General features: G+C 41.2%; 1 protein-coding gene across 1 annotated transcript; it reads left to right on the top strand.

The window, feature by feature from the left end:
- Positions 1 to 8,868: 8,868 nt before the first annotated feature.
- GTPBP8 (GTP binding protein 8 (putative)) lies at positions 8,869 to 15,995 on the top strand. The gene is made up of 6 exons (XM_056858652.1): positions 8,869 to 9,204; positions 11,620 to 11,718; positions 13,717 to 13,847; positions 14,551 to 14,650; positions 15,667 to 15,785; positions 15,905 to 15,995. Exons 1-6 carry the CDS (start codon positions 8,869 to 8,871, stop codon positions 15,981 to 15,983), a joined length of 864 nt encoding a protein of 287 aa, XP_056714630.1. The 3' UTR covers positions 15,984 to 15,995.
- The last annotated feature ends 1,959 nt before the right edge of the window (positions 15,996 to 17,954 follow it).

Here is a 17,954-nt window from a genome sequence, read left to right as displayed (position 1 = left end):
ACCCATATGTATCCCAAGGAACATATGGGTTCCCCCAGCAGGCCCCTTCTCCATACACAGCACACTCCCAATCCAAATTGGGCAATGTGCATGTGGAAAATAAGGAGAATCCGCAAATCACATCTGTTACACAGGGTGACCCCTGACTCAACCTGTGTACTTCATAATGTGAATCTTCTTCAAATTCAAACTGTTGTTTCTTTCTTTCCCCCCATCTCTCTCTCTCTATCTCTCTCTCTCTCTCACACACACACATCCTTGTAACATCCTTGTAACTTTCCCTAGCAGGAGAGTCTCATTCTCAAATTATCATTCAACTACATTGCTTCTGGGAGATCCTGTTCTGGACAACTCTGTTCAGACATAGGCGTGCACTTTCCAGGAATTTCTAGGAATTTCCCAAGACAGAGCTGAGAACTCTACATAGAAACATAGAGCTGGAAGGTGCCCCGAAGGTCATCTAGTCCAACCCCCTGCACATGTATATATTCATTCCCAGCTCTGAAAACTACAATTTCACATTATTTTAGCAAGATGGCCACTTTTACCTCTATCTTAGCAACATGTGGTTAGACATCATAAAAGCAAAAATTACAATTAATAGGTGCTTTGATAGCAGAAGCACACAATAACCCATCAATTCTACATAGCTTTATAAGGCTGGTTCACAGGCTCATCAAGATGGTTTATGACTGGTTCACATGCTCACCCTAGCCATGTGCATGATGTAACATATGTGCTGGACATTTACATGTTCTTACTGACCTTATGTCTCCCCCCTCCCACTTTTTTGAGATAGACCGATCATGGCCATGGAGCAAACATGCATACTGAATTGTCCCCAGCAGATGTTATGCTGTGCATGGAACGACAGATGTGCAAACTCTTTAAAGTCGCCCCCTCTCCAGGGCCCATCCCTACAATTTTTTCTTTAAAATGTTAAAAAGCAGCTCCCCTGATATGAAGTCTCCCTCCATTCTCCTTCATAGTGTACTCTTGAGGAAGTGCTAGTCAGTATAGTATAGCCATCTTGATGCAGTGGTCGGAATATCAGACTCGGATGGGGATTTCTCCTTCTGCCACAAAACTCACTGTGTGATCTTAGGCCAATCACTTTTCAACATATTTCACAGGGTGGACAAAGAGATTAAATGAGGAAGTGAGGAACCATATATTCTGCCCTGCCTTCCTTGGAGGAAGGGTGGGCTAAAAATGTAACAGGCAGCAAACTTTGCAAAGGTGCTCAGAAACTCCCCCCCCCCATCCTATATCCAAATGCCTGAAAAACAGCAGCCCATTTCGTTTTCACAAACCTGTTTGAATCACTCAAGTAAGCATACTAAATCAGCTAAAATGTCATACAACAGGAAACTATTTCTGATTATTCCATGATCCATCAAATTCTTCCTAGAATCTCACCTGTTTATCTTCATCCTGGTTCCAAAGCATAAACATCAGCTCAACTGTATTTCCTATTATGCATTTCAGATGGTAAAAACTGTGGGGGCGAGAAGCTGTCTTTTGTTTATGAAACTGTATACATGTATATTGAGCACCATCCTATTCGCCAAACCATTTTTGGTGCTTTTTGTATATTTGTATATTTCTTGCCATCTAGTGGGGAAAACAGAAAGCAACGGATGCCTTCATGCTTGCTTAGAGAAGCAAACAACATCGTTCTGAGGGTGTCAGAAATTTTAACGGAAAATGCAGTAATTGTTTTGCTGACAAATTTCAATGAGACTGGTGCGTTTTCAGATGAGCTTCCTCCTCCCTCCTGTCAGATAGGGCTTCTGACAGCTCCGGTCCCAAAGCCTGACACCTCCACACATAATCTCACTTTTTATTCCCCCCATAGTACTATTCCTCTAGTCCAGGGGTCGGCAAACTCATTAGTCAAAAGAGCCAAATATCAACAGTACAACGATTGAGAGCCAAAGTTCTTAAACTTAAACTATATAGATAGGTACACTGTTTATTAACTTAATAAATTTTAATTAAAGTTTTAAGTCTTAATTAAACTATAGGTACACTGAATAAAACTTGATATCATACTTAATAGTGATCTTATTTATTGATAAAAATTAAATTGTAAGTCCCTGCCATTTCCCCCTCCCCGTCCGGAGTCCTCGTCTGGAGGCCTGGTCTACCGCCATAAAAGCCTATTGGTAGACCTGGCCTCCGGCTGAGTCCCATTGGGAGGCCAGGTCTACCCATTGGCTTTCTTGGCAGTAGACCTGGCCTCCGGAGGCCCATAGAAGCCAATGGGTAGACCTGGCCTATGAAGGGGGACTTTTCCCCCTCCTCGGAGTCCAGGTCTACCGCCAAGAAAGCCAGTGGGTAGACATGGCCTCCCAATGGGACTCAGCCGGAGGCCAGGTCTACCAAAGGAAGCCCGCCCCACCCAACAGCTGATAGGCGGGGGGGCAGGAACCGCCGAGCCGCCCGCCCAGCAATTGCGTGGCTAGAGGGGAGGGGAGGCTTTAGCCTCCCAACCATTGAGGGCAAGGGAAAGGGGGACTCGGCCATTCTCCACGGCGGCGGGGGGGAGAGACAGCGCGCCCGCTCGCCCGCTCTCTCTCTCTCAGGCGCGCCGGCTCCGCAGCCCGGCTGCCAGCGTGAGCGGGCGCAAGAGCAGGGGTTCCGAACCAAGTTCGGAGAGCTGCACTCAACGGGCCAAAGAGCCGCATGCGGCTCGGGAGCCGCAGTTTTGAGACCCCTGCTCTAGTCTTCTGAAGATTTTTTCTTTTCCTATGCTTATGTCACTCCCCTTCCACACACAACTTTTTGGAGTGACTTTCCATATCCCCATATTCTTGAAAAAGGTATGGCTTCCAGTGTGATATTATAGTTACAGCATCAGGCTAGGATCAGGATCCTAACTCAGGTTAGAATTCCACAGAAGCTCACTGGGTGACCTTGGGCCAGTCTCTGGCCAGTGTGGTGTAGTGGTTAAGAGTGGTGGTTTGGCGTGGTGGACTCTGATCTGGAGAACCGGGTTTGATTCCCCACTCTTCCACATGAGCAGCAGAGGCTAATCTGGTCAACTGGAAGTCCCTGGGCCAGCAGTCGCTGTGTACAGAATGCTGCTCATTCAATATACGCTAACATTGCTCATGTTTGACTTCAATAAACAAGATCTGGACACCTCCCAGAAACAGGGAAATAAGTTTGCATAAATATATCCTTTAAGATTGATCTTCCAAAATTCAGTCTCAATTTCCCCTCCCTGGTAATAGGTCTATAACAGCTCACTTCCTGGCTCCCCAAAAAACCCCTGGGCTCAGATCAAGTGCAGCCATTCCTTTCTTACCCCGACCTTGGCTTGGGTCAAAAGCCCTTCCCTCTTTGATGATCTGGCTGTACACCTGCCTCCCTCCGTAGGGTTGCCAACCTCCAGGTAGTGGCTGGAGAACTTCCAAAATTAAAACTGGTCTCCAAACAATAGAGATCAGTTCCCCTACTACTACTCTGGAAGGTGGACTGTATGGCATTATACCCCACTGAAGTCCCTCCCTTCTGCAAACCCCTCCCCAGGCTCCACCCCCCCAAATATCCAGGTATTTCCCAACCTAGACTTGGCAACCCTACTCCCCACACAAAGCTGAGAGGATGAGTAGCACAGCAGTCTGCCAGTCACTCATTTTATCTCTCTTTTAGAACCCAGCACAAACAACTGGTAAGGATTGAGGAGTAAAGAAAGGTGTGGTTATTGCTTTCAAAATCGATGGATAAAACTCAAAGAGGGTTCAGGTTTCTTGAATTTTTGATTGTTAATGGACTAGTTTCTTGATCAGTACGCCTGAGAGTCTGCTTTTAGTTTTCAAATTTGCAAGTGTACTTTTTTTTTTTTTACTTGCTCTCACTGGTCTAACCTTGAGAAAGGTAATTTAGGAATAAATGCCCTTACGCCCAGACTAAATCTTAGAAAGGAGTGAATAAACACTATTTTGAAGCAAGTGTTCTTGGGAAAATGGCATTCAATGTTCAGAGGGGTCTACATTACACCTTCAGAGGAAACAAATTGAATTGTCTTAATACAAGTTATGTGAGGTTCATGTAACTGGGCATATATAAGGTAGCCACACCCTAAAACCCCTGAATCTCTCAGATCTGATTGCAGTGAGATCATCTTCTCTGAAAGTGCTTTGGGGAGAATCTTAGAACTTATATTTTATCTTTTAAAGTTGAGATTGATAGAATAAGAGATGGCATGTTTTTTATTTCTAAAGTCATTGATGTATGCTTGTATTTTTTTGTAATACTTGTATGTTTAATCATTTCAAGAGTGGTCATACTGCTTTTAAATTAAAAAAAAGTAACATTGAGTGATCTTTGGCTGGGATACAAGGTTTTCACTTAACACTGGAATAAATGAACTTCCTTCTTCTTTTCAGTCAAAGGACTGATTACCTGTAAGAGAGAAGAATCCTCTCAGTATAGCCCTGTGGTTTAGTGGTTAATGTGTCGCTTTGTAAGAGATAAAGGGACTCTTGGTTTCCATGCATATGTTTTGAAGTAATGAAGTAATGCTTCCCCCACTGGTGGGATAATACTCTGTTACATAGGCATGGGGTGTGTGTAGGAGGCCAGAGAAAAGTATGATTTTTGGGGGGAGAGATTACGAGCCATCCCTTACTTATCTTGAGAGGGGTGAGAAGTGCCATCAAGTTGCTGCTGCTAATTTACAGCAACCCCAGATGGTTTTCAAGGCAAGAGATGAACTGAGGTGGTTTGCCATTGCCTTCCTCTGTGTAGCAACCCTGGACTTCCTCAGTGGTCTCCCATCCAAGCACTAATCAGGACCAACCCTGCTTAGCTTCCAAGATCTGACGGGATAGGGCTACCTTGGGCTATCCAGGTCAGGGCCTATTTATCTTAGTACATGGTTTTTTGCACACTGCCACAGACAAAAACATTTAGCAGGTGAGTGTGTGTCAAAAACTGCAGGCATTCTGTGGGGCAAGAATAATTAACACTGAAATTCTAAGCAGACTTATATCCTTCCAAGTCCAGAAAAATAAAGTTTACGTCTGCTTGTAAAATATTTTCAGGTGTGTTGGTCCATTAGAATTATAAAGTGAAAATATTGATAGGCTAATATCTTAGAACCAGCCAAAACATTACCGAAAGCTCAGTAGGTTTTGTGGTACTCTTCTTCAAGTTGGGTATAATGCTGAAGAAAAACATCGACGGGGGGGGGGAGTTGGAGGTTTTTCAAGGCATGCTAGAAAAGCTACAGTGTGGGCTGTGGTGTGATTGCTGGAGCATTGAAAAAGAAAATTCAGAATTAAAATAGAAACTACCTTTCATGAGTCATGAATGTGTATGTATGGGATGGGGGTTGTAGTGTGTGCGGGAGGGGGCCCATTGTATTACAAGTTGTTTCTGGAAGCTCATAACATATACTGAATCTGTCCTAGATAACATTTGAAATAACAATATAATTGAACAGGTTGCAATTTCATTCAATATATTTTAAAAACTTATTTTGAAGAAATAACCAACTCACTCTGCTTAGGGTGAATTAGTGTAAGGTGGGTAATTCAGATAGTGTTGTTTTTTTTTTAAAAAAAAACCTTTGAATTATATATATATATATATATATATATATATATATATATATATATATATATATATATATATATATATATATATATATATAATAAAGTTACTAATAAAGCAGTAAAAAAAGATTTGTGAGGTCAAGGGGCATGGAACAATGCATCTCCATGCAGCCTATAGACCCATTTTGTTGTTTAACAACAAAGAGAATCCCCCCTTTCAATACTAAAAATATATATTTGTATTTTCCCTATAAAATAACAAAGATGTTAGAGTACGCAAACATGGCTAAAATGACTTTTATGTTGAATCTAACAGATAACGATTCTGTAGACTGATTTTATGAAAAGTGGCAGCCATTCTATACCTATATATCTAACATGGAGACTAAGCGTAGTATTTTTAATTTCCTAGAACGTTAATAAGAAAGTAGAAAATATAATCAGCAATGTATCTGAAATATATTTCAATGACCAAAAAGAATACTTGTCTATTGCAGATGGATGCTATATCCCCTTCCCTCTTTCCTTTTGTACCCTATAAAATTCAATAAAATTAAAAATAACAACATATTAAAATATTTTAAATATAAGATACCCTCACAGCATTTTTACTAAATAGTTTGCTTTCAATGATAAATTAGGTCATTAGAGTGTTATTAGGTTTGGCGGCAGCGATAGGGTGTTCAGAAAAATTGGGGGCAGGGGGGAGAGCTGCCAGCTATGGGTTCCAAATTCTTTTTATCTCTCCCAGCTTTGCTTTTTAACGTTAAAAAGGCGTCAGGCGAGCAGCTCTTGGATCGCCCACATAACAAGAGGATCTTTGCCAGCCTACGGCTTCCAGTAATACAAAGCACGCTTGAGCACCCTCATTTATGTCGCACAGAGCATTGCTGTCCCCACATCCTCGTGCTCCTAAATGTTTGTCACGTTACCAAGAAGCCGGTGCTGAAGCATTAACAATTAATTATTTTGTAAGTCCTCCATTTCTCCCTAACACTCATTTAGTACATTTTATATTTCTAGTAAATTAATATCATATATGGTTCTATTTCCATTATAGCCAATCCTTTTAATCGGTTCCTTTTTAATCTCATCCAAAAGAGAAATAATTAATTTTTAATGGAAGTAATTAAATATTTTCTACTATACTAATCCATTTATTATTAGTGAGACTCACTATTTTTCTTCTTCTTTTTCTTTTATTTTCTTTTCCCTTTTTTCTTTCTTTTATATGATAGTACTAATTATTAATAAATATTAGCAACAATATCAGGATTAGAACTTTATGCAAAAGAGATTACTAATTTATCACAAGATGGAGGGAGGTGTAGGGGAAGTCAATATTTCTTTGGTTGTACATCAATATCTTTAACCATGTTTCCTATTTGTTTTTACTTTTTATTGTTTATGTCAATTGTTAAACTATGCGATGAATAATTCTGGAAAAATAATAAAAATTTTATTAGAAAAAAAAGAAAAAAGAAGCCGGTGCTGAAGCAGAACTTCAGCCTCTTTCAAAAGGAAAACAAAACCCTTTCCCTCCAGGGGCGAAGAGTGCATCCTCCAGCGAGAAGTTTATACCAAATTCTGGAAGTGGGAGCCTGCGCCGGGCGGGGGGGGGGGGCATTCCCAGAGGTGGAGCTGCCTTTAGGCAGCTTCCTAACCCAGGGGTGTCAAACCCCAGGGGGCTTTTCTCTGGCCCACGAGCTGAGGCAGCCAGCCCCCACTCACCCTCCCTTTATAGGTTTCTCAGGCCTTGCTGCGCCCGGAAAGGACTGGGCGAGAGGCTTTTGTTTTGGTTAGTCTTTAAGGTGCTACTGGACTCTTGCTCTTTTCTACTGCTCTATAAATCGACTGCGATTTGACAGCACTTTTCTTTTTTTGATATATTTTTATATAATTTATTTTACATTTATTTTACAATTTATTTTATAATTTATTTTTTAAATATCTTTATTATTTTTATAACAAGAGGAAAAACACACAAAACAAATGATAAAAAATCACAAAAAAAAGAAAACGGGAAAACCCCCCCATAAAAGATACAGAGATACAAAAAGAGCACTGATACAACCATCAAAATTACATCACGTAATATAAATTGTAAAATACACAGTGCTCTAATACCCACCGCCCACCTTGAAAGCGTGGGTGGTGACAGCACTTATTCATGGAAGGTTTTGCCTTGGAGTTGCCACACTTTAGATGCACTTTTCCCCCATTCATATTCTCAAAACTCAACAACGAGCCCCCAGGCAGAGTTTTGAGAATTCGGATGGGGTAAAACTGATAGGCCTATGCTAATCCAAAGGTGTCCATCATTGGGTCTTTGTGTATCTATGCACTATATTACGTATTTTGTAACACCCCTGACCAGAGGTTATAAATGTTGTGGCAATCCTTTGTTCTGGTGTGCGAGCTGTCCCGCGCATTTGGGAAGCTCCCACCCGGTATGTATTATTAAGCTTAATAAACAAACTGCTCTGAATTATCAACCTCTTCCTGTGTTATAGTTATTGGGACTTAAGACTATGACACAGTCACTTCATTAGGATGGGGGAAATGTGCATCCAGAGAGCGGCAAATCCAAGGCAAAACCTCCCATGCATAAATGGCCAATAAGCCCCCATGCAGAGTTTTGAAAATTCAGATGGGGAAAATGTGCAGCTAGTGGCAAATCCAAGCCAAAACCTTCCATGAATAAATGGACCATCCCTTTCCCAGCAAATGCCGCTCATAAGAGAAATCCCAGGCGTTTATCATCCTAACGTTGGCTTGTCAATAACTTGCTGTTCTTTCCAGCTTGGCCTTTGTGAAAGGAGAGGAACAGGGGTTTTTCCCCCTAAGTTTAAAAAAAAATTCCCTGCAAATGCAAACGTGCAGCGGGGGGGGGGGGCGAGCAGCCGTTTCCGGGAAAGAACAGGGCGGTTTGGGAGCGTCTCCTGCCGTCTCTATGGTTGGCCGGGAAGGAGTCGAAGCGACGGTTTTGACTTCCGGGTCAGGGGGAATGGGCGCGCGCGCTGATGCGGGTTCCACCCTGGAGTTCCTGCAGCCCAGGGCAGCGTGAGTTCCCGGGCGCTGCTGCTTTTTCGTCTCGGTTACGAGCCTGTGCACGTGCCCTTGGGATTGAGTGGGGCTCGCTCCCTAGTGAGCTGGGATAGGCTCGAGCCGCACTAAGCGCACCTTCCTCCCCCAGCCGCTTGACCGACGGGCTCTTAACTCTTCCTCCTTCCTTTTTTGAGCCACCAAAATGCAGAGCGAGCCGATGAATCGCCTGGTTTTGGAAGGTCTGTGAGTGAAGATGGTCCAGCTAACAAAAGCAAGGAAACTGCAAATTATTAACTGTCTACTGCGGAGGAATGTTGTGAGCAGAGGCAGGCCCACAACCAAATATGCTTCATTTTCAGAAGTTCTGCAGTTAGAGGAGAAGCAGTACATGCAAACTGCCTTCCCGCTCCAAGATCTGGCAAGATATCTGACACCTAATGTGGACACTTCAAGTTTTCAGGTTTTCAATCCTAACCAGGAGGACATCAAGAGAGCAGAGGCGTTTTTCGTTCCATCGCGCCATCATGCCATCGACTATTTCATTTCTGCTGTCCGGATGGATCATGCCCCGCAATTGTCACATCCTGAGGTGAGATCAAGAAAGGGGTGGTAAGCCAAACCTACATATGTAATCCTAAACCTACTTATGGAAGGGAGCACTATTAAAGCACCTCATAAAGTTAAAAACGTAAAGGCCCCCTGTGGGGTTGATCCCAAATGATTATTTCTATAGTGTCTTTCCATATACAACAACTCGAATACATGATTTAAACACAGAGATGTTTCATTTAATTCATGTCCATGCATTTCTCCAGGTTTGAGAGGGCAAATGCTTTCCTATAAGCTCCCTGCCAGAGATCGTCAAGAGGCACAGCTTGTAAAAAGCCAATCAGGGAAGCTTATTTTAAGATGATAAAAGATAAAGGTATACCCCTGTGCAAGCACCGGGTCATTCCTGACCCATGTGGTGACGTCACATCCCAACATTTACTAGGCAGATTTTTTTTACAGGGTGGTTTGCCAGTGCCTTCCCCATTCATCTTCCCTTTACCCTCAGCAAGCTAGGTACTCATTTTACTGACCTCGGAAGGATGGAAGGCTGAGTCGACCTTGAGCTGACTACCTGAATCCAACTTCTGTCGGGATCGAATTCAGGTCGTGAGCAGAGCTTGGACTGCAGTACTGCAGCTTACCACTCTGCGCCACGGGGCTCCTAAAGCACTTCATGATGAGCATTAAATCCCATTAGTTTTAAAATTAGTTTGTAAAGCTGCAGCCCTAGAACTATTTATGAAGTGTTAAGTTTCATTGAACTCTTCAAACTAACTTCCAAGTAAACATTTATACTTGGGCTGCAACATAGCGAACTTTATTAAATGCAATGTAGTTTTCATAATTGATTCCAGCAGAAGTACTTTGATTTTCTACCTGCAAATCTCCAGATCCGTCTCCAAGATTACTGCTCTGTAGATATAGGCCACTGCAAAGCTTGGAATATATAAAAATGATAAAGGGGGGGGGAATCTTTTTATATTCTCCCCCCCCCCCCCGAACGTTAAGACCTTAACTGTATATATTCAAAGAATCCATGGGACTTCTGGAAAATCATTTTTTTAGATGGAACAGAGTTTTTTAGTCTTTTAGACGCATCCTGAAATTTTGCAGACCTTGAGACTTCCATTCACTAGGTGAAAGCCATTCCAGCAGAAATTCCATATTAACCTGGGAACAAAACAATGCGGGAGAGACATGTGATTATAACATTAGACATGGTGTGGAGACAGTGGATAGACAGAACTCCCCCTCCTGGACTTGCATAACACTAGAACTCATGGCCACCCAGGGAAACTGAGGATGGTTTGTTGCCCTTGAGTAAGCTGTCAGATCAGTGCATGTGAATATTATAACTGGGAATCCTCTAGAAGGGCTATGCATCCTTCTTATTTCATTTCTAAATCAAGCCTGTCCTGAGATTTGGAATAGTGGGAAGGTATGTATTTTTCTATTCTGGGAGGCAGAGGGGAATTGCTGTGCAGCAAAGTATATTGTCTACTTCAAAGAGAGGAAGAGAGGTGGATTCACTTGTACTTATGCAACCCCTCCCTCGTTCAAAGGCAATAGCACTTTCTCAGTTCACTGATATCTGCATTACTCAAATCTTCAACGGGATCTGTCCAAGATTTAGAGGCAACATGACAGCACAACCATATCTTACTTGTTTATCTGTATTCCCTTCATTATGTTTCACCCAGAATTCAGTCTAACCAAATGGTGACCAAATAACCTAGCTTGTTATTCTGTTTGGGCTATAAACCTCATCGAAGAAGACATCTGCAGCCCCAGTTTCCCCCTCCTTGGGAGATATTTTCCTATGCAACCATTATCTCCGATCCACTGATAAGGTTTGAAACTTTTGGCTCCAATCCAATCCGTTTTGAGAAGAATCTTATTTCCCTTGCAATCTTAACACTTTCAGGGTATAAAGTTAGTCCTGAGAACCCCAGCACTGTATTTCAGCCATTCACTGTATTTCAGCCAACTTGATACTGGGCTCCAGAAACTGGCTCCAAATCCACGTGTGGGAATGTGTAGTGGAATGCATGCATTACTCTGCATCAGCCCTGCCCTCCAATTCAGGTGCCCCCAAAGGCCATGTTCCACTCTTCCATCCTGCTCTCACCACTCTGCTTTTTCCTTTCTCCAACAAACCTTACTGGATTTCACTCGCCAAGACAGGCACCTATGTCTTACTTCCTTCTTCTGCCCCGCCCCATTTCTCTTTAGATTCCCTTTAGATTAGTAACATTTGCTTAGGGTGGGATTTAGCAGAAGTTAGGATTTGTAGAACATTTATTGTGTGTGTGTGTGTACCCAGCTATGAATACTATTTTGTAAAGTCAGCTTGACAATATCAGGGATTTTCAATTAATGGTTCTTTGCACTATAATGTACTTGCCATTGGGTGACAAAGATAAGTGTGCAGTAAAGCAACTTCTTTCCCTAGGTTTGCTTTTTAGGAAGAAGCAATGTTGGAAAGTCCTCCTTAATAAAGGCCTTGTTTTCATTGGCCCCTGACGTTGAAGTCCGAATTTCAAAACATCCAGTAAGTAACATTTGGTGATGTATTACTTTTGAAGTCTATATTAATTGAACTTAACAGAAAACAAGGTGTTCCGTTACATGTCATGTATTGTTAAGTCAAAATGTATTGTAACCGATGGAAAGAGTCCAGTTTGATGGAGAGCGCTGGAAATTATTTGTAAACACAGTACGTCCAGTGGAAGCTCCAAGAGCCAACTTGCTAATGCATGACCATTCTGTGACATCTTATGTGAGTGAACCACCACAGGTCAGACACGGAGGCAGTTTGCATATCAAATAGGCCTTTTGGCTGCTGCTACCATTAGAATTGATATAGAATAATGCTTCAGCTCTTAGGAGCTAGTATAGCCATGATTTTGGCTCTTCACAGACATAATGCGGTTAAACATGACATTTGACACCTTAAATCTTAGTAAACCAACAGCAACAGACCAGGATGTCAAAACATGACTTAAAATCGGCTTTGGACTTTGATTTAAATGTAATTATGATGTAACGCTAACCCTTGTTAGCACTGAAAAGAGAAGGAAAATAGGAATTTGACCAAAGGAGGAGCACAAAAGGCCAAGAAGGGGAAGGAACATGTGAATCTGAGGGGCGCTCTTGATGTCTTAAGCATGGTTAACAGATAAGGAAATTTTCATTTAGAGGTTTTGTTGTGCCACTACTTAATAAACATCATTAACAGAGACTAAGACCTGATCTAACCATGCTCCTTTTTCCTACCTATCTCTCCCTAGCACGGTGCATGATGCCATTGTCAAAGAGCTCCCCAACCTGTCTCCACCAGTTGGAGGCTGCTTTGGTTTGGTCAAAAGTTTTCCAAAAGACAAAACCTTGAACTCCAGGCTTTCGCCCCAAGTCCAAGGAGTAGCTGCCACCAGCCCTTTCAAAAGGTTGAGCTCCAGGGGGAAGATAAGGGCAATCCTCTCCCAACTCACTCCAAAATTAAGTGCAACACTTACCCTGCGAGGTAGAGGCCTGCCAGGGAAAGATTACACTCCCAAAATGTCTTAGGTTTTTGGTAGGTGGTTTTACACTCACACAAGGCACTTAGAATTTAAGCTTGGAATCCCAAAATCACAGACACAAGCCATTTAAAGGCTAACAATTTATTTATAAGATTCAAGCTGGTTTACAGGAAAGAAAGTCATGAAGTGTTAAGCAAGAAAACAATAAACTATTTAGCATAGCTAGCTAATACATTCAAAAGCCTTTTTGGTTCAAAAGGATTGGCAAAGGTTTCTTGCATCAGGTTTATAGTTACCAACTTTCAAAGATGCTTCCAGCATTCAAGAGTTTCAAAAGGTTGTCCAAAAGGTTTCTCCAAGCAGGTCAAGTTGACCAGAGTTTCCCCGTAGGGCCAAAATCAAATGGGTTGTGATGCAGCCAGCACAGCCTTCCTGCTGTGCACCCGAAAGCGTGCATAGTTTGCTTAGGGCTGGTTTGTCCTTATATCCGTTTTCTCAAAGGGATGAGCTCATAGAGACCAATTGAGAAAACGAAAGCACTTAGTTGTTAATTAATCGTTTGGTCAGAAATGCTGACTCACTCAGATGTTTTCAGGTGAGGAAGCCTGCAGAATCCCCGTCACCTGGACATTGTCACGATGGCTGACCAATTAATTACCATGGCAATGCACGGCCTTGCATTCCAGAAAGGGGAGAGAAGACTAACAAGCACCAGCTGGGGCCCACCTCACTCCCTCCATAGAAGCAGTTTTCAAAAGGAAACTTATTTTGCTGGTCTAAAAATCCCAATAACGCAAAATTCATAGGCCTCCCAGGCCTGAACCAAAAAATCATGCAATCCAAGAAATTGAGAGGTCTCAACTTCTTGACAGCCATTTTTTATGTGAGGAACATTAGATGAATGGTAGTTACATGTCTTAAAACACACAGAATATTTCTATAAATAGCCATTTTAGTAAGACCATAGTCTCAAGATACTTTTTACTTACTAATTGGAATAAGACACATGCCTTTCCATATTTCTCTAGGGTCACACAAAGAAAATGAATTTCTTCAAAGTGGGAAAATTATTTACAATGGTGGATATGCCAGGTTATGGCTACAGGGCACCTGAAGATTTTGCAGAGATGGTGGAGCCTTATTTAACCCAGCGCCAGAAGTAAGATAACTGTCAGAAAGTAGTGCTACTATTGTTCTTTAACTTAAATTTTGTTGTTAGTCTTATGTGGAATAGGTTAAACAAAATGGCATTTTCCAATCCTATTTTATAACAACGTAGTGAAATGTGATTTTCAGTAGTGAGAGATACTAGTTCACACGAAATTGCATTCAGAGACAGCATTTAAATGTGGCGCACCAGTGCAGTGTAGCATTTAGATTTGTGAGACCCGGTTCAGATCCTCATTCTGCCATAGAACCTTGCTGAGTTACCTTGGGCTAGTCAAACACTCAAACACCTCCCATAGTTATTGTGATGATAAAATGAAGGAGAGGAGAATGATATAAGTCATTTTGGGTCACTATGGGGAAGAAAAGGTGGAGAAAGGAAGGAAATAAATAAATACTTGTAAATATTATTTTTCAAATAATCTTGGCTGATTCCTTAAATGAGGAAATGGAGTCCATAAAAATGACCAAGTCTTGGTGTGAGTTCACTCACTCAAGATAATTTGATCATCTGTATCCTGCTGCCAAATGATAAGGAGTATTTGTCTATACAACTGGTGGAGATGTGAGGCACAGTAGTTGTCTGTATGGGCTGCTGTGCAGAATCTAGAATGGTAAATTTCTGATGCCAGTTAACTCAGCTGTGATTGTATCATAATGATAGGAAAATGTGGGCTTTGTTTTATTGTTTCTAGTTTGAAACGGACATTCTTATTAGTGGATGGCCTGGTAGGAATTCAGCCAGCAGACCACATTGCTATAGAAATGTTGGAAGAATTTGGGATTCCTTATGTTGTAAGTGATGCTCCTTGTTTATTTCACAGAATGTAAAAATGCAGTATATTGAATTGGTGAGACTCAAATCATATAACAAAAAACCGGGAAGTATTGGTACAGTCTAGCCAACATTTTGTCTAATTGTTTTGAGCTGGAGATTAAAAAAAATTTGTATCTTATTTTGGCTAATTCACTAATGGTTTGAAAAGTAACTTCCATTGTTAGGCATGTAGCTTTTTAAAAAAAAAACAAGTCTGAAGAAGCAAACAAAAGCACAACTAAGATTTCTTGAAAATTATGAATCTGTGAAATGTACATTGGAATCAGATGTTTGCAGGATAAGTGGTGTCTGTTAATAACCACAAAACTGGATACAGTACCAGTGGTGTGCTGCTGCCAACTATCAGGGTCTTTACAGTGGATTGTGTTGATCGCAGTTGGAATCTTGCAAGAGAGAGGGTGAGCTGTCATTTAAACATCTTTAACCCTCATGTCTGCAGTGATGAATCTGGAAATGTGCAGGGTATAACTAGATGGTCCCCAGTTCCAAACAAACTTCCTGCCCTGCTGTAGGCCGTCTTGTGAAAACATCAGATACTGATATAAAGATCAAACTGGAAGAAGATGGGAAAGACTGACAGAAAACAGAGATTTCTATGTACTGAACTCATTCACTTTCAATACTTCAAATACTGCATGCTATGTTTTGGAAGTAACATATAGAGTTAGGGGTCTGACTCCATTAAGTTGATCACCTTCCTTTACATAACGTTCCAGCTTGGGTATCACCATGGTTTGTTACTACTATTTCTTGAGAGAGAGAGAAAGATAGTGAATAAAATATTAAATTTCATCCCTTACAAATAGCATAAGCATGGAACTTGGAGTGAGGAACAGCTGAAAGTGAGCAGAGGACAAGCTTGTTAAATATAATATATGGGTTGGATTATGAATGTAATTTGAACTGTAAAACTTACACACTTTACAAAGCTTTCAAGACTTTTAAAAAATTTCTCAAATTTCCCCCCTCCCAGTTTGTACTAACAAAAATTGACAGAGCACCAAAAGGTGTGATGGCAAAAAATGTGATTCAGATCCAAGACTTCATAAAGAAGAATACTAATGGGTGTTTTCCTCAGCTGTTTCCAACCAGGTAACCACACGTAAATTATTCTTACTGTAGCAGAGGTAGCAGTTGCATATGGAAGAACAGAATGGAATGATTATATTCGCTTGTCACTCACAGAAATTCCTATGTGTTTGTTTCCACAGTTCTTTGTATCATTTTGGAATCCATGTGTTGAGGTGTTTTATAGCCCACGTAGCTGGAAGTTTTCACTTATCTTCATGACGGTTATCCCTACCCATCCTGCGTGGTGATATTGCTTTTCCACTGAAAGCGATAAAGGACACTGCCTGCTTCTGTTTTCAAAAGCTGTGTAAAGTTTTGTAAAATAAATGCAGTTTTAAGTTCTTCATACAGCTTCATCTTTAGCATTATGTTACAGTGTGCACATTTGCTAGGGCTAGAACAAAGCAATTGCTATATTTTAAGTAGATAAATTTGAATGAAAATATAGGCTGAATTCATATATACCTGAAACCAGCTATGGTCAAGCATCTTTGTGATTTTGGGCAATCCTATGTAAGAGTGATTGTTGATTTCAGTGAGCTAGTGCTGTATTGCAAAACCTTTGGCTTGCTTATTTGTGCCATACCATTTCCACTTTGAAGTGTACAGTTTATGGCCACTCTGCCCATGCTCTGTAGCTTCTGTTGCATCAAAATTTCAGCTCTGGACAGAGGAACAAAAGACTGTAAAGCTGAACAGCAAGATTTGCCTATGAACAAATCAAATTCAGATGTAGAAGACCTGCAATCATGGTATAGTCCAGGCCTCTTTGCTCTTCTGCTAACAACAAAGGTGAAGAGTATAAAAATTACTTTCAAGAATAAAAGCATCTGTTTACTAACATAGTGACTATAGCTTTACATATGCAAAGATCATTTACACACATCTCTTAATTAAAAGATTTCAAGCAGGAGTATGAAGAAACGTGTGCCTGATATACTAAACAGTCATCGAAACAAGGGTTGATAATGAAACTAAATGAGCCGAATAGTATTCGTATTAGCCTAAGGATTCCATCAGATGCCCTAAAATATGATTTTAGGTAAGTGCACCTACTCCTGAGGAATCTGCAGTCTATTCTATTTCAGCTCTTCTTAGAAGAAGCCGCATTCAGTAAGCAGCTGAAGTTTAAGCAAACATCATAGACCGGTATTTCTTTCCTTTGCTAAAACTCTAGCTTTTTCCGTAATAAGTCTGGTCTCATGCTTACTTGAAGTCCCACTGGATACTGGGACATACCGCACAATCCTATGGAGACTTACTGCAGTCTAAGCCCATTAGATCGGAGTAACTCTGCATAGGGCTTCATTGTCGGTCTTTCAGTGCTGACCCCCACCCATGAAATGAGGCTGCGTGATATTTTGCAAGGACTATGGTACTTTGCTCATACAAGTATATTTTCTCTCTGTTTCTGCCTCTCATATATATATATATACACACACACAGTTTTATTTTGTTTTAAAATCTGGATACATGCATGCTTCTCTCCATGAAGGGGAAGTCCACTACAAAATGCAAAATAAAGGGTATAGAAACACTAAGTGATGGTGGCAAAAGCTTTATAATATGGCAGAGGTCCCCCAAAGGTGGTGTCTGTGGGTACCATGATGCCCGCTGACACCTTTCTTGGTGCCCACCAAGTGTTTGTAGAAAGTGGGTGAGCCAGGTGGGGCTTCCGATTGGCCATTTAGTTATACATATTTTTAAAAAGTTGCTTTGACAGCAGCTGCCAACACAACACAAGAATCTTCACTGTATGACTGAAGGTAAGCTGCGTGAATGCCAAATGTGTTCAATATGTTCATTTTAAAAGGCATCCTATTAAACAGAGCTTCTGCCTGAAATGTTGAGCAGTTACTGTTAGAGTTTTGCATAACCTCACTCTGGCATTCTGTGATTTTCCCCCCTCTTGTGGCAGCCATTTTGGGATTGTGCCCCACCGCCCTGTGTCAGATCTCCAACGGTACCCACAGGCTCAAAACAGTTGGGATCCCTGATATATGGTTTTGTTTTGCTATCTTGAATAGGAGGAAATTTCAAGACAACCTTTTACAGCACATTCTAGCTGTAACTGAAGAAGTGAGCTGTGGCTCACGAAAGCTCATACCCTACCAGAAAATATTTTTGTTAGTCTTTAAGGTGCTACTGGACTCTTGCCCTTTTCTACTTTTACAGGGTTTGTTTTCTAGT

The sequence above is a fragment of the Euleptes europaea genome, chromosome 12, assembly GCF_029931775.1.
Source record: "Euleptes europaea isolate rEulEur1 chromosome 12, rEulEur1.hap1, whole genome shotgun sequence".
Lineage (NCBI taxonomy): Eukaryota > Metazoa > Chordata > Lepidosauria > Squamata > Sphaerodactylidae > Euleptes > Euleptes europaea.
Note: the sequence above shows the minus strand (reverse complement) of the source record. Positions and strands in the feature narration are given on the sequence as shown.

Bases quoted from the DNA above. Each gene is read 5' to 3' on its own strand.
- GTPBP8 (XM_056858652.1), top strand. From the start codon at position 8,869: ATGGTCCAGCTAACAAAAGCAAGGAAACTGCAAATTATTAACTGTCTA. The intron at 11,719-13,716 runs GTAAGTAACATT...ATATTTCTCTAG, and splicing joins TCCGAATTTCAAAACATCCA to GGTCACACAAAGAAAATGAA. The intron at 14,651-15,666 runs GTAAGTGATGCT...CCCCCCTCCCAG, and splicing joins AATTTGGGATTCCTTATGTT to TTTGTACTAACAAAAATTGA.